The following is a 15622-nucleotide window of genomic DNA, read 5'->3' as shown; positions in this document are numbered from 1 at the left end:
AAAAAAAAACAACAGCTGGTTATTAATTTAAAGGTGCAAATGGCATATTGAGTATGAATTTTAATCAGGATGGAGGCAAACAGGGAGGGCCCAGGGATTGATATGTTGCTACCATTGAGATGAGCGCAGAAATCAACCCAGTTTCTTAGACAGAAAGACAGACAATACAGTTCTTTGGAGCGGAAATGTAGACTTCAAAGGTTCAGAAAAGTGTGCTTCAAAGGCAGTGTTATGTTTCTGTGTTCGCATTGTAGGTTGTGAAATTGCAGCATATTAACAGTGTCTTAATAATGAGGTGGATAAACTTACTAGTGAGCACTGCGTTCAAATCTCATGCCAAAGGAAATGAGGGTTGTGACTGCTGATAATTTTCTTCCTTAAACAATGGTGGTTTGGAAAACTTGATCTAATCAAATTATGCAGGAGTTTTCATAGTAAGTATGGCAAGTGTTCTTGTATGAGGGGTGGAGGACAGAGAGGATACTTTTTTTCCTGCCCCCCAGGAAATTGTTCAAGTTGTTGTTATTGTTATTATATAATCTTAGGTTTCAAAAAGAAAAATATAGAACTGACATGTTACAAGTCTTTGGTTTTTACCAGGGAGGTGACAAGCAGTTGTACAGTTTAATTGGGCTGGTATTTTGTAACTTGCGTTACCCTCAAAGTTTGTGATACCAGCTCTCCTACCAGTTGCAGCAATTGAAACTGCCATCATTGAATCAAAATGCTTTTCTGAGTGGGTACTGTGAAAGTTAGCAGTGGAATCTGAACTACCTTGCATGCCTTACTTTGTTTATTGACCAGGAAAGCTGAAAAAGTGCAGTCTGGTGTGCTGCAGCTTTCCTGACGTTTAATCAGGCTAGTTGTTTTGGCTCTCTAGCTTTAGGGGTTTTTAAACTGAGACCTATGTGCTGATATAAAATGCAGGTAATGCATATGCTACGTGAAACTTAAAACACCAGTAAATTGACACATTGCTTCATAAATTAATCCATTAAATAATAGTGAACCATCATCTAAGCATTCCCTTTAATTATTTTGTGTATCAAACATAAATTTTTAGACTTTTCACTGTAGTTATAATCACTGGTTCATGTCTTCAACTTCTGGGAGTCTGTTATTGTGAGGAAGCTAAAGATTTATGTTCTAGGACATCTAGGACATTTTTGATAACTGGCAGCAGCTGGGTTCCCTACAGCAGTGCTCCCAGCTTTTCGTGGAGAGGGACAAAGGCTTTCCCCCCTCCTCCCCCACCTCCCCTGGCGAAAGGTTGCCTTTTTATAACAGAACTGACATCATCTTTGTCTATCAGATCTCTGTTACTTGGAACCATGCAAGTGAGGATAGTGATGCTCAACCTGGGCATCAGCAGCTGTGTGTTTTCTACCAAACATGTTGATTTTTTGAATTGTCCTGATGTTGTTTCCCTTTGTGGATGCATGTCAAGGAAAATTTTCTTGCAGCTGAAAAGTAAAAAAGCTAGTAGGTGGTTTGCAGGCCTTAGAAGATCTGAGATGAGTTAGGTGGAAAAGTCTTCTACAGCTGGTTGAGACCCTTTCGGAAAGACTGCAGTCAGAGTAGCCAGATGCCCACAGCAGTTCTCTTGGTAATTTTATGCCTCGTAGCTGGAGTATAGCGAGAGAAGGGCAAAGCATACCAACAAAGACATGGCCAAATTTTGTTTAATAGAAGAAACAGTTGAGGGCATTGGCTTTGCTGACATTGCAGGCTTGGACTGCGAGCCTTTTGTACTTTGCTGAGGTACTGATGTGAACTAGTGCTTCAGCTTTGAAGGCAGCAAACAGCATCGTCTGAGGGCTCGCTATCAAATCTTGAGTATGTCTTGACTGCTGGGTTAATGCTGAATAACATAGCTGTCTCAGAAGGCTTCTGATGTCTTGAAATTAAGGTCTGGGGTATTTTTTCTTCACTGTAGTGCAAAGGTGTTCCTTATTTTTCTCCTTAGAGCAGAAGGCTAAAAATGCCAATGGAATTGTCATCTAGTCCAGATTTTTATCCAGCAGTTGAGATTCCATTAAAACTGCCACCAAGCTTCTGATTTTCTTAGAAGCTCTCATGTTTTTAAGTTTCGATCTACTGAATCCTGTTACACTTTCTGTCTGAAAGCCCTTTACATACATAAAGACTTTTTTTTTTTAACATGGATAGACTGATCAAGTTATCCTTTCAAACAGCTGTCATTGAAAACTTCATTTTCTTGAACATTTAATTGAAGCATTTTCCAAATTTTTTGGTTTTTCTCATGTAGTCTTCTGTAAGCCTTCAACAGTTTATCTCATTGGTATCCTACTAGTCTTTGGCATGTCTAATACATGTTAGCTAAGTGCAAGACAAGGTTATATCACACATTTAACTGTCTGTGCCTCCAAATATCACTTCACTTACATTGAACTCTTAATTTAAAACTGTACTTGCCAAGTTCTTTCCAAAATGCTGCTTCCTGGAACAGTCCTCTCTCCTGCAAGTATAGCCTTTGTTTTTCAGTTGTATTAAACACCACTTACATTTGTGCCCAAATTAGTAAGTGTCCTAGAATGCTTTGCTTGGTTATTAATTTTAATTAATTACCTTTTCCTTTATCACCCGCAAACTCTGAAAGAAATAAACAATTAGTGTCCCACTATTAAAAATATAATGTAACCAGAATTTCAGAGCAGCTCTTTTGGGGTGATTTCCCCATCCGTAATCACATCTCATGACTTGGAGTCTAATGATTAATACCTTTAGTGTGTGCTGTGTTGGTTTTATATCCTTATAATGAGAGATAGTTTTTACTGTTCCATTTATTGCACCATTTAATTTCATGATAGTTTTCATCAAGATTCTTGGTAGTATATTGGTCAATAGAAGGGCATAGTAAGAGTTAAAGTAATGTTAGCAGATCTTAATACTTAGCATTTAAATTGGCATGCCAAGATAATGCTGTGAACACGTTTTGATTAACCTACCAAATACTTTGTGCAGTGATGAAAAAATATATGCCTTTGAGCATGACAAAGCAAGATTATATGCAGTCCAGTGTATACCACTGTTCCACGTCAGTTCTTGGTTCTTAATGTTTCATGATTTAAAAAAAAAATCAATTTCCTGACTTTGCTGCAATACGTTGTCACCGTCAACTCATTTTATATCCCACTGTTGTCTTTTCAAAGCATCATGAAGATTTCTGCTTTGCAGTTTGCCAAGAGGAATAGATCAGGTAGTAGCAGTTCCTTCCATGAAAGCTTCATAGTTCATTTTTCATGAGGGGAAAATTAGCTTTATTTCACGTTGCAATCCTGCTAACTGCAATTTCTGATAATAAATACTTTGAAAAATTCAGAGGCAAACAGCTGTCATGTTTTTCCCATTATTTGTATAAAAATAATCTGATGCTGTTAGACTTCCTTTGGAATTGAGTGCTTTAAACTTAATTGTTTAAAAGCTGGCACTGATGCTTTTCAAAACATCCTTTACAAGGGTATGGTTAGAGTGAAGTGTTTCAGGAGGGACATCATACATGTTGTGTCTGGAGAACTCTGTTAAGGATGGCCTTTTCTTAAGAGCCCAACGGGCTGAGGGTTTACAGCTAAGTACAGAGGATAAGACGGGGGGGAAAGAAGTGCTTCCTGTAAGGTGTGTACCTTCTCTGTGTTCTTGATGTTTGCCAGCTCTTTGGTGTCTGTATGATGGAGGTGTCTCCCAGCTTCTCAAAGAAACAGTGTTTCTGGATAAAGAGAAGTTCCTACCAGAAGTAGTGAAAGTAAGAAAATATATACCTGGGTATTGATGAGAAATTATTTCCATACTTTTGATAAAAGGGAGTAGTGCCCTTGCCACTAGGATGAAGCTGTTGTTCGAAGCCCTCAGTCCATGTTCATGGAGAGCAGGGGCCAGTGAAGCGGTTTCGTGCAGGAAGATGCATCACTCTGTCTCCTCCTCTGCTTCTGCTTTATGTGTCTGTCAGCTTATGCTCTCCTGTTTTTCTTTTTCCTTTTTTTAATAACCTGAATATATTCTTTAAAACCTGAACAACTGTGTGTTTGATAAAAGGTCTGTCTGGGTAAATCCCTAGTTCCTATTTAAATCATTCAGGTTCCAGTTACTTGTGGTTGGAGGGGCCTGATCAAGCAGGTAGCTCAAAGCAAGATACATTATGATCTGATAGTGGCATCATTGTGAATGACAGATGAGTGTTAAATCCATTACATAGCATTGTAGCTCTCTTTCATTTACAAAAGCCTGGCCAGCATTGCTTGCCTTATTGTGGCATAAACTAGTGGCCAGAGCACTTCTCACTGAAGCAAGATACGGAATCTAGGTCTCCCTCAGATACGGAGCTGTCTTCCAGGAATCTCCTTTTTTTTTTCCTGGCAGGGCTGAAATTGGGTCATTGATTCTTGCACTTTTTTCACAGAGTTAAAAAGGAAGCAAGTGAAAGACAAGAGTGAGGCCCTCTGGTCTCGTGCCTAAGCAGTCAGGTTTAGACCCCTCTTTCTAATCAGTTCCCATCTTACCATGTAGTCTTTGTTGATTGCCTCTCCTAAGAATGCTTACTTTCCATGCAAGTTGTAACTTAAAATTGACCCACATCTTTCCTTTCTCGTAAATGTGGAGCAGTAAAGTTAAAATTATGTCACCTTGAATTCCCAGTGATAAATATTATTAGAAAGCTTCTCCTTTCAAGCTGCATCTCAAAATGGCTTTGTATAATTTGTAGCTTTATCATTCCCTTATAAAAGATGCAACACTGAACAAACGTGTCAGGATTCAGATGGAAAATTTTAAACAGACAGTGAAGCTTTCACTTTGCTTTGGATTGGAAAGGTAGGTGAAGCGATAGAATTGTGCAGCTGTCAACAATTTCATGGTCTGTTTCCCTTTGTTGCTTTAACTTATGTTAAAGGAGAGATTAGTCTTTTTACTTGTCTCCAGTTTTAGAAATGTTGTCCATTAATTTCTAAGCTTCAGACAAAACTGGGCTTTATTTCCAGTGGCTGCATGGAGCCCACAGATGCAAAGAACATCCAGTATGTTCTGCATATTTGGTGATAGCTCGGAAATGCTTTTTGAGTATTTGAAGAAACTAAAGCTGCTTTCAAATTGAACCTTGTTAGCCTATATGGCTTCTTCAAAGAGCTTGTATGTATCTTGTGAGAATGAACACAGTTCTTAGATTACAGAATCACTTCATTAGTTATAAAGTCCACATGCGGCTATCTGTGGTGCTGTCCCTGTGCTGACAGTTGGAGCAATCCAAAGTTCAGTGGTCACCTTCATTACTGGTCTAGGAGCAATAGTCCAGGATGTTCTGCAAAACTGGTACAGAACTGAAATGGTCAGATAGCCTCTTTGGTACACAGAGAATATCTACTCAAAATTTGAACACCCACCAGTTCAATTTTTAAACCAGTTGAAAATTGAGGCACGTGCTGTTCCAAGATCCAGTTTAGCCTGTTTTGGATCAAGTGACTAGAAGCAGTACTTGCAAACAAAAACTTAAGCTTCCTATCTCAAATTTTTAAATACAGTGCTTGAATGTTAAATTTATTTTTCCTTGCCTCCTGTTGTTTTAGTGTGTCTGCAATGAGAAATTAAATCTTCATTTGAGAACCAAAACAGGGCTAGGAGATGCAGAAATCCTGAGTGCAGGAATTGGAAAGGTATTTTTACTGGCTGAAGAGAGCTTGATTTTCCCAATTCTCAAGCTACCCAGTTCATTTGTGAATAAAGACAAATGTCAGGCTGGAACAAGATGTCAAATTCATCAAGGCAGACAGATTTTTAACTGGATTCTGAAACAAAGTGAGGATCTGTGCTTCCTGTGAGTCGTAGCAGGTGGTGGGTAGCAACATTTTGTATGCGTTAGAGAAGGGCATACCTTATACAAGGTAGAGTTGTAAGGTACATGAGGAATTTATACAGGGAAAAAAGGCAGTGTATAAATAAGCCAGTATAGATGTGGAGATAGGCAAATAGGTAGTTTTGGTAAGTGTTTGATCTCAGCACTAAAATAAACAAAGGCACTGAAACAAAGTGTTTTAATATGTGAAAGCAGTGATGGGAAGAAAAGCGTTCTTCAGGGAACAAAGTTTTCCTTCATGTAGGGCTCCTAACTACATGTAGCCAAGTAAGATGTAGCAGACATGTTTTAAATGGGTTTTGATGCTTCCCTGACTCTCCTTTTGTTGTTGCAAAATGCCAAATAGGACTGGGAGGAGAAATTTTTAAAGGAATATTTGACTATGAAATAGATAATTTGGGGTATAGCAAAAGAGAACCACTAAAATTTTGTAATAGGCGTTTGAAAAATCAGTTTGGTATACATAGCTATGCTAATAGCATCTCTTTTTACAATCTCTTCAGTATGTTTATCATGTCATGGTGCAATCAATTATTTAGAGCAGGAGTCTGAATAGGTAGGCAGACAAAAGGAAAGAAAAGAAGGTCTATGGGTAGGGCTTGCAGAGTGAATTGTATCTGGTCATGAAAGATCTGAGCGAGCACTGCTAGGATTGCACTAATGTCACTACCTCAGAATCATGTTCTTGAAGCATATTTTCTCCCCAGGGTTCTCTATGCTGGCACCTTCCTGAGTGCTACTCCAACCACAACAAAATCTGACATGCAAAATACCTTTTAAGATTGTTGCACTAGTATTTATATAAAAGTGAATAATAGACTAGGGCTTATAGCAAAACCCCAGGCCTGTATATTGGATATTAATATAAAACAGTGTACTTAATATGTGTGTGAAAGTATCTGAATGGAAGCTTGAAGTAGATTGCTCATACTGAGATCTCTGAACTTCTGCTTTAGCAACCCTGCAACTAAGGTGAAGTCAGGCTTGTACTTTTTTTTTAAATAATCATAATTCACTATTTGCTTTTTAGTAAAGGATTAAAGAATGGGACACTTTTCTAAATTACATTTGCAGAGCTGGAGTTTGAGATGCTGTCTACAAAATCCCAAGGCTGGTTTTTACTACTTAGCATTCTGTTGAACACTAGGACCTGGCTTGATGGTTTCTCTGTGACTCCTGAATACTTCTGTAGTAAACATGCTAGAATGTTAACATTTAAATTGAATTTTAGAAAAGAAAAAAAATGTTTAATAGCATCTGAAATTACATTTTCAGAAATTTTGCATACATTAATCTTAATGCAAGATACATTCTAAAAGCATTCATGCTTTTATGTATATGATTGAGATCTAAGAGTGTTCAGGGCTTGATACTAGTAAATGTAATTCTCCTTTTAATAGAAATAATTGGAATCAAGATGGTGGACCAAGAGGTGGCATCTCAGTAGGTGCTGTAAAACTCCATCAACCACTAAATGTGGACTAGAAGGGAAGGGAACAGCACGCTCCTCTAACTCTGGTTAGACAGAATTTTAAAAACGCATTATGCAAATAGCTAGTAGGGTTTATGGAAACAATTGTTTTAAACTCTTCAGGAAAGGAAAAATGGGACAAAATACTGTTGGTGGGGAAGTTAAGTAGCAATTTGAAATTGCTGTGAAGGATTTACTGATTGTGTGTGGTCTTTGTAAGGGCTGTTTATAGCTCCTGTGTTCTTCATTCAGAACATCAAAAACTAGATCTCTCGAATGATAGCTATTTTGGAGTGAAGCAAGAGTTTTTGTTTGAAGAAGGTCCATATTACGTTGCAAATGATGGCAGTCACTACCTTTTACCGTGTTCATGGGAAGTGACTGAGCATGCAAAATGCATAGATTAAATATCTTACTATAGGATTGATTTTAGTCTCTGAACCCTGTTTTTCAAATGATCATCTAATTCAGGATACAAATAGGAAAACTAGAGTTCACGAGCACTCTTGACTTTTTTTCTCTTAAATAGCATAAATGTAGTCCCTGATCCCAGAGGTAGTCACTGTGAATGCCATTCCTGGAGCTAAATATCTGAAAGGACAAACATAGAGATGCTGTTAATCATTATGGTTGTCTCTTACAGCCAGAGCAGTTTGTACAGTGCAAGTTTCCAGTTGATAGTTCTTTCTCTTGTGAAATTTGCTCTTAAAACAATTTGTTTATTTCCAGAGAGACAGGGGAATTGTCTTTGACATACAAGAAAGACACCCTCCAGTTCTCAGGTTAGATTGTAAGCAACTCACAGTGCCAAGCACTCTGTGGGGGAGAGAGAGCACCAGCTCTGGTGAGGACAGAGTTTCTTCTAATCCATATGGTACCCAGGTTCCCTACCTCAGGAGCTCTTCCCGCTGCATTCAGCCTCTCTCTCAACCCTGAAGTGAATGCCCGGCAAGAGCAGATAGGTGTGGTGGATGGAGCAAGCAGCTGGGGAGGAAAGCAGCCTCTCAGAAAATGACAGGGATTTTTCCAGATATCCCTCCAAAGCTATTTTCCTGGTATTGCCTCTCTCAGCAGGCTTTATCTCCTAGTGATACCTAGGATGGAACTGCACTGCTGTTGAATGTTGAACAGCCACGGTGTTCAAACTGCTGCTGTTCCTATCACTGCAGAAGTTCGATGCATGGCTTTGGCAGACTACATCAAGAACTGAGATCAGTCACCATAAAAAAACACTTGAAGATATCAATTTTGTCTTTTTGTTTTCAGAGGGTCCATATGGAATATTTGCTGGCAGAGATGCTTCCAGGGGACTAGCAACTTTCTGTCTAGATAAAGATGCACTCAGAGATGAATATGATGACCTATCGGACTTAAATGCTGTACAGATGGAAAGTGTCAGAGAGTGGGAAATGCAATTTAAAGGTAAATTCTCAAATTAGCATCACATCTTGAGCTTAAGGAAATACTTTTAATAAAAATGACTGATTTGGGCTTGGGGCAGCTTTTAAAGAGATGTTGGCAGTAACGTTGATAATGCAATGTAACTTTCTTGGGAAAACCCCAGGGATTTCAGGCCTTTCTTCCATAGAGAGGATTCTACTATATCCCACTATTAACTTTTTCAGCCTTTTAGTTTGTTACAAGAAAGCTGGTCTCTTGTCAGCTCTTCAGCACACAATTTTACTCTTGAATCTCAGCGTAGCTTAGCTGAAGGAATTCCTGCTCACAGGTTGTTGGCTTTGGATGCCATGGAATTATCATTAGGATTAAGAGTTGTTTTGGCATGAAGAGTTGAACAAGTTTGTCTTGAAATAATTTCTAAAAAGTATGAAAGTATGCCTGTGGAGGGAGGGGGAGTAATTTTTCACTTCAGTTGAAATCAAAACAGGCTGAGGGAATTTGTGCTGGTTTTAATAGCAGTGTTTTCAGCCATTGTGTGATGAAGCTTGCCTGATTAGCCGTGGGAGAATTGCAACCAAGTACTCAGAGGAGAAAAAGTAGTGAGCAGCAATATTGTTTTAGGAGGCTGAGCTTTCTGATGAATTACCATCAATTTCAGTGGTCAGGTTGAGAATCTTAGTGTGTAGGAGAAAAAGTGAATTTGCAGCATTGCAGGCTAACTAGCAAATGCAGTTGTATTTGATTGTAACGGAATCATAAATCTTTTTCAGAAAAATACGACTACGTAGGTAGACTCCTAAAACCAGGGGAAGAACCATCAGAATACACAGATGAGGAAGATACCAAGGATCACACTAAACAGGAATGAACTTTGTAAACAACCAAAGTCAGGGGCCTTCGGAACTGCAACCTCTTGTTCCCCATCACAGAATGTCCTGCATCTTTGGGTACAGTTCATCTGCTGCGAAAAACATTCAACAGGTTTTGTACAAGGAAAATAATATACTCACAAATGAAGATTTGAATACTAGACATCATTTGTGCTGCCAAACTTTTTGTTGCAGTTTATTTGTAATGTCTGGTTAGGCTTCGTTAGTGAAGAGGGGCCAGGGATTTAAAGGTAAAAACGCTATTCCTTTTTATCGATAAGCTGAACCCTTCAAAGAATATATATTACAAGCTCTCTAAAAGACGTGTCTTCAAGCTCAGTGGAAGGTTTGAATCTTGTTTCATGTGTGTCTTTTCCTTCAGCATTAAAGAAAGATGTACTCATGTACATCAGTATCAGTAGGTTAGACTACTGAAACTGGTGTTAAAATGTGAATTTCCAATTTTATTTTGTATGTGGGTGTTAGTAGCCCTGGCAGAATACTTCAGTTCTCTAAGAGAATTCCATGTAGATTAGGATGGGGGTAAAATTCATCCTCTTCTCAAAAGGATTGGGTAAAACTTTTCCTCTGCAACAACTATTATCTGAAGCCTGCCTCTCTCCCCTTTTCCCATTCTCTAAATCAAATCAAATCAAATCTTAATTGTGCCTTATTTCGCTTACATAGACTTGAATTGTTTTAAGGGACAGCCCCAAAATTGTGGTTTCATAGTCACTACAAGCAGCATTGAGACTGAAGTTAGAATGTTCTGTTGACTGGAAAACCTTGATGTCATTCTGTGTATAGAATGTAAAAGAGGAATACTCAGTGTTACTGCCATATGTTAATACTACATATACTTAAATTAGCATTGTGATGGCCAAATGCATACTCCCATGCTTCTTTTTAAGTAATTACAAACACACACAAAAGTCACCCTTCCTCCTCTTCCAGAAGCTGCCTAACTTTTGGGAGCATAGCCTTCACACCCCTGTAGAGTGGAGGGGCGTGCGCGCGTGTGTATGTGTGCGTGTCTGTCTGAATGCAAGACTTGGGAGGGATTGTTTCTGCAGATATTGTAAATACGAGTACCATTTTAATAAAGCATGTACAATACCACATGTGCTGTCAGACCTTCTGTACAAGCTGTTAAGCAGAGCTGGAGCATGATGGAATACAAAGTAAGGGGAAGAAGCCTTGGATATGAAACATCGTCTGCTATTAATGCTGTTCCTCGCTCTCGTGGTGTTATTTTTCCCTTCTAAGATCCAGCTTCTGAAGAATCTTAAAGACTTACTCAGGTAAGCTATATTTAAGAGAATAAACCTATGCCAATGCATTTATGGTGGAGAAAAAAAATGGATTGTAAATGAAGGACAAGCACTCTAGGAAATGGTATAACATACAGTAAAAGGAATATGTCTCCTGGCACTAACAGAACAAGAACACCAGAGATGTATACATGAGTATCACTCAATGTATTATAGAAATTTCACTGTCTACCCCTCTGAATTCATAACTGTGAGACTATTAAGCTCATGAGTTGCAGTTTTATGGCCTACACCTGTACCTCTGCTTGCAGATTTCACCTATGGTAAGTGCGTCTCCAGTAACAAATTTCTGTATATACCTTCTATTGAACTGTAAACTGTTAAATTCCAGGAACTGTAAATGAAACAGAAATCCTCCATTGAATCGCATTTAACTCGTGTGTCCTAGAAGGCAGGTTGAGTTTTCTTCCTTGCATATCCAAGCTTGGTGTAGAATAGTTTTATCACAGCAGAAGAAGTAACAGAACTGGAACCATTTCTCCACAGAACTGGGGTTACGCTTGCATGTTCTTGTACAGGCTGAACAGTCTGGTTAGGGATGTGGCTGTGGAGCTACTGACAGTAATTCAGTAAAGCTTGGGCTTCTGCTGAGGTTGCATCCTTATAAGCCGAGCACTGGTGCAGTGTCCAGACTTGGGTTTGCACATCAGCACTATAATAAGTATTTGCTCATCTCACACTGCTGAAATGCTGGCACGCTGGCGTAACTAACCACAAAGACATGTGGTTCAGATGGAACATCGGAAGGTACCAAGGGATAAAGAAAAGCTTTCTGGCACAGGACGGGAGCTAGGTCTACTTAAGCACAAGTTCTTTATCTGGATGCTTCACTAGGGAATTCTTTTTTTTTTTTTAAACACTAACTCTCTCTATGCAAGTCTTTACACTCCATTTACAGTATGTCACTTTTAGCTTTTGCTCCAGCCCTTGTACCTCATCATGGCACAAAGATGTGTGTAGCTGTGGAGCAGGAAAAGGAAGGCTCACCCAAAGAGCAGATAGTACAATCAGGGAAACTTTTTTTCAGGCTTCCACATAAAAACACATGTAGTAAGTGTTACAGCCTCTAGTGTACAATGCCATGGCTGGAGGTCTGTAACACTCGCTGTGAGTTACTCTGCTCTTCGCTCATTAGAGCTGCTCGTATTGCTGCAGCTGGCATGGCTGTAGCCTTAGCTGTTTATCATGCTTGTATCTGTTTTATATAGAAACTTCCTACTGGACAAAGAACAGTAGTTTCACATGTGCTGTGACTTCCTACCCCAAGCACAGCCTTTCCCTTTCTATTAGAAATGCAGTGATGTTTAATCGCATTGAAGTTACATGAAGTTTTTGGTTTGTTTTGGGTTTTTTTAAGAAGAAGAACCATGCTCAAATTTCTACTTCTATGATTGAGGATTGGTTGAACAGCAAGATGGGTACAGGATGACTTTTGTTTTGAAGCAACTTAATGGTAACTGTGAAGAATTCAAAACTGTCATCCTACGGCAGCAGTGTGCTGCATAGACTTAATCCTGGATTTTGATGTCTAATGGATCTAAATTAGCCCCACTCCTGCATACAAAGTCACTAGTGATTTAAAGCTGACAACCTAAGAAAAAAAAAAGTGCTTTAAAACACACTGCAGCTTTTTTATAAAAAGTTGACACGTACAAAGAATAATATAGAATAATATCAGATCCATCAAAACTTCAGTGCAACTTATATAATTTTATGGAGGCACTCATCCTTGTAACATTTGTGTCAATCACTTATTATTAACTAAAATGACAGGCAGGTTGATACTGACAATGTGTTAAATGTTGTTTAAGCAACATAAGGGACATCTTCAGAAACAAAATACATTTCCAGTTTAATATAGGACTTGTTTTCCCAGGCTACACTTAGTGTTAAACTAGTTTGAGTAGTCATTTGTTTTGACACTTCTACCTCATTTGTACATTGCTTCCCAAAAAAATGCTTTATTATGGCAGGAAATATATTTTTAAACCTTCTTGATTTTGAAAAAAAATGTACTATGTTGTTACTCAATTTGAACATCTTGAATTTCCACTAAGGACTAGAATTATCCTTTCATGTGCTAAGGTTTAAGTTGTCTATACTTCAGAGTTGGACACAGGATGTAAAGGCACTTTGGCACTCTGCTTCTGATCTTGTTTCACTTTAAATATCTTGGTTCTAAACTACTTTTTAAGGTTTTTTTTGATTTTGCTATTTTCATTGCAAAGGTCAAGGATTAGTTAAACCTTGCTTACGCTTTGAGTCTCTTTGATAATTGTTTTCTCTACAATAAAAGTTTGTGGGGTTTTATTTCCTCCAGGAAGTGTATGCATTGTTGTGTAGACTGGTACAAAACATTGATCCAGACCTAGTACTTTGAATGTAATGGTCAGCCTGGCTTTGCATTGGGGTTGGTTTTTTGGTTTTTTAGACCCAAGCTGGGTAGTTTCCCATGAAGTGTAACTCCACTAATTCAACAACTAAGTACTGAGGTGTTGCTGAAGTTCATTTATGAAGCTCAGAGTGTGTTTGTGATGAAGTCCTATGGGCTCAGAGTCCCTCCTGCAGTCTTAGTTCTCTCCCATTTTACTGTTGCAGACTGAAGCATAGGCTGTGGGGAGGAACCCGGCTGTCGCTGGCGGCTGGCTGATCTTTAAGGCATGAATGGAGTGATGCAATTACAGCTGCGATTTGGCCATTTACTCCTTTATATTAGCAATAATGTAACTCTGGCCTTGAAGGCTCTCTTAAATATGGAAACCAAATAAATAATTAAGTATTTAATGTTACTGGCAAATCCTTCCACTGGCTTCTAATTTATGGTTAAAGGTGAATGTTTACTAACAGGTGGTTACAGATTGGGTTCTAAGCTTACTTTTGATTGAATATGTGTGCCAAGGTTAGTTCAAATGCAGGTTAAATGTTGTTTACCTGAAATTTGGAAAAAAAAAAACAAAAAACCACCAAACCCAAAGCTGAACATGTCCCCCACCCTTTCTCTTGGGGGATTCTTCTGGTTTTGTGTATTTTTTCTGTACCAGAAGGCAGCAACTGTGTTCCATAGAGGTCACGTCTGGCTGTGCAACCTTCCTGCAAAAGTTATTCACAAATTGACTTTTCCCCTTCTGTTTACAAAGTTTACTTGGGTGTGGGTTGGTTTTTTTTTTTTGTGATGATCATATTTTACTGACCTGTCCAGTTTTCTAGGTAACTGGGCAAAGCCTACAGCTGTGTACAGTATGTAAGCATCTAAGAATAAAGCCTGTGGGTGTGAAGTTCCTGGGGCAAGCCTGGATTTGGCACTTGACCACAAGCATTCAATTACTGTTTGTGTAAGAACTCCCTTTCTGTTGACTGACTCTGGCACCCATTTCACAGGAGTGAAGTCCTTGTCCTTTGGTTTTAAATATTTGAAGGCATGATTTTTTTTTTTTTTTAGAGAGAAACCTCAACTCATCAGCTTTGAAGGTACTATAACCTTCTGTACTACACACAGGGCTACAGCTTGATACATCCTCAGTAGATAACACTAACACTTTAGTCTCTTCCTCTGCCTGGAAGTGAGGGAGGGTAGCTTGTCACCTCCATGCAGCAGCGATGCCTGAAGCAAAGTCTGTATTCACAGCAGCCTCTACCCTGCAGACTGGTCTCTTCACTCTAATGCTTTATCTCCCCCAGAAACCCAAATCCCTCTTAAACTCCAGGAGCATTAGTCATGCGGACAGGCTACTGCTGCTCATTGTGGGAAAACATGATCTGGTCTCCACCAGGAACAAGAGCCACCATGAGTCCTCCCTTCCTTCTCTTTTAAAAAGCCTTTAGAATCCAAGAGCATGACTAAAGAAAAATGTTGATGTGTCTAGGCAGGGTAGCATTTTGAAATACTTGTACGGTCATTTCTTACCAGAAGAAATGAAGACAAACCTAAACAAAATTCTTTAATAAGTACACGGGAGGATTTTTAGACAAGGAAAAGCGTAACACCTGCTAAGTGTTCAGGAATGGACTACTATTAGAATACAACCTGTCTAAAACCAAACTGAAGGTAGACTTAAATGGACATAACAGGAATTGGAAAAGATGTTGGACACACAGATGTGTGTTCAAAGGCAAATCTATGACTCTGCACCAGGTATGCCAGTAGTTAAAGGTAATTACTTGAAGCCATATAGAGAAACAAGCTGCTTCACCACCATCTTTAGGGTTTATTCTAAAACTCAATTGTTTTGCTCTCAGCTCGGCGTGCAAACAGCAGCAATGTACACATTGTACTTTCCCCCTGGCCGCAAGGGGAGAGAGGGAAGGTTCAAGCCCATGGGAAGTGAAAGGGGGGATTCCTGAACGGGAGCCAGACCTGTCGACAGATGGGGTGGGTTTTTTTAATGCAACTAAAGGGACATGGTCCTATGGAGGCCAGCAGAACAGAGAGCAGGTAACGCATTCACTCTTTGAAGTATTTATCACTCACCTGTCATTTTTCTTTGAGAAATATCCAGTCATGTGAAAAAATAAATCAACATTGAACTTGAAGGAAGCTGGCTCACATTCTAAGAACCACATCAGCCCTTAACAGCCTGCATTTCCCTGATACCGCAGTACACCAGAGGCAACAAATTCACATGCAAATCTACAGCACTGCACTCTTTTAAGTTGTTTTTCTTCACACTTTGGGAAAACAGAAGTTGAT

At 39.0% G+C, this 15622-nt stretch overlaps 1 protein-coding gene across 1 annotated transcript; it reads left to right on the top strand.

Annotated features, from left to right (window-relative positions):
• Nucleotides 1-3671: 3671 nt before the first annotated feature.
• On the top strand, nucleotides 3672-10723 carry PGRMC2 (progesterone receptor membrane component 2; the record flags this gene model as incomplete). Its single annotated transcript, XM_010077768.1, has 4 exons — nucleotides 3672-3763; nucleotides 5577-5663; nucleotides 8603-8756; nucleotides 9506-10723. Coding segments are annotated over 4 exons (431 nt in total), but the record flags the coding sequence as incomplete, so codon positions are not given.
• Nucleotides 10724-15622: the final 4899 nt, after the last annotated feature.

The sequence above is a fragment of the Pterocles gutturalis genome, unplaced genomic scaffold (assembly GCF_000699245.1).
Source record: "Pterocles gutturalis isolate BGI_N339 unplaced genomic scaffold, ASM69924v1 scaffold11178, whole genome shotgun sequence".
NCBI lineage: Eukaryota > Metazoa > Chordata > Aves > Pterocliformes > Pteroclidae > Pterocles > Pterocles gutturalis.
This window is presented reverse-complemented; position numbering and strand designations above follow the sequence as displayed.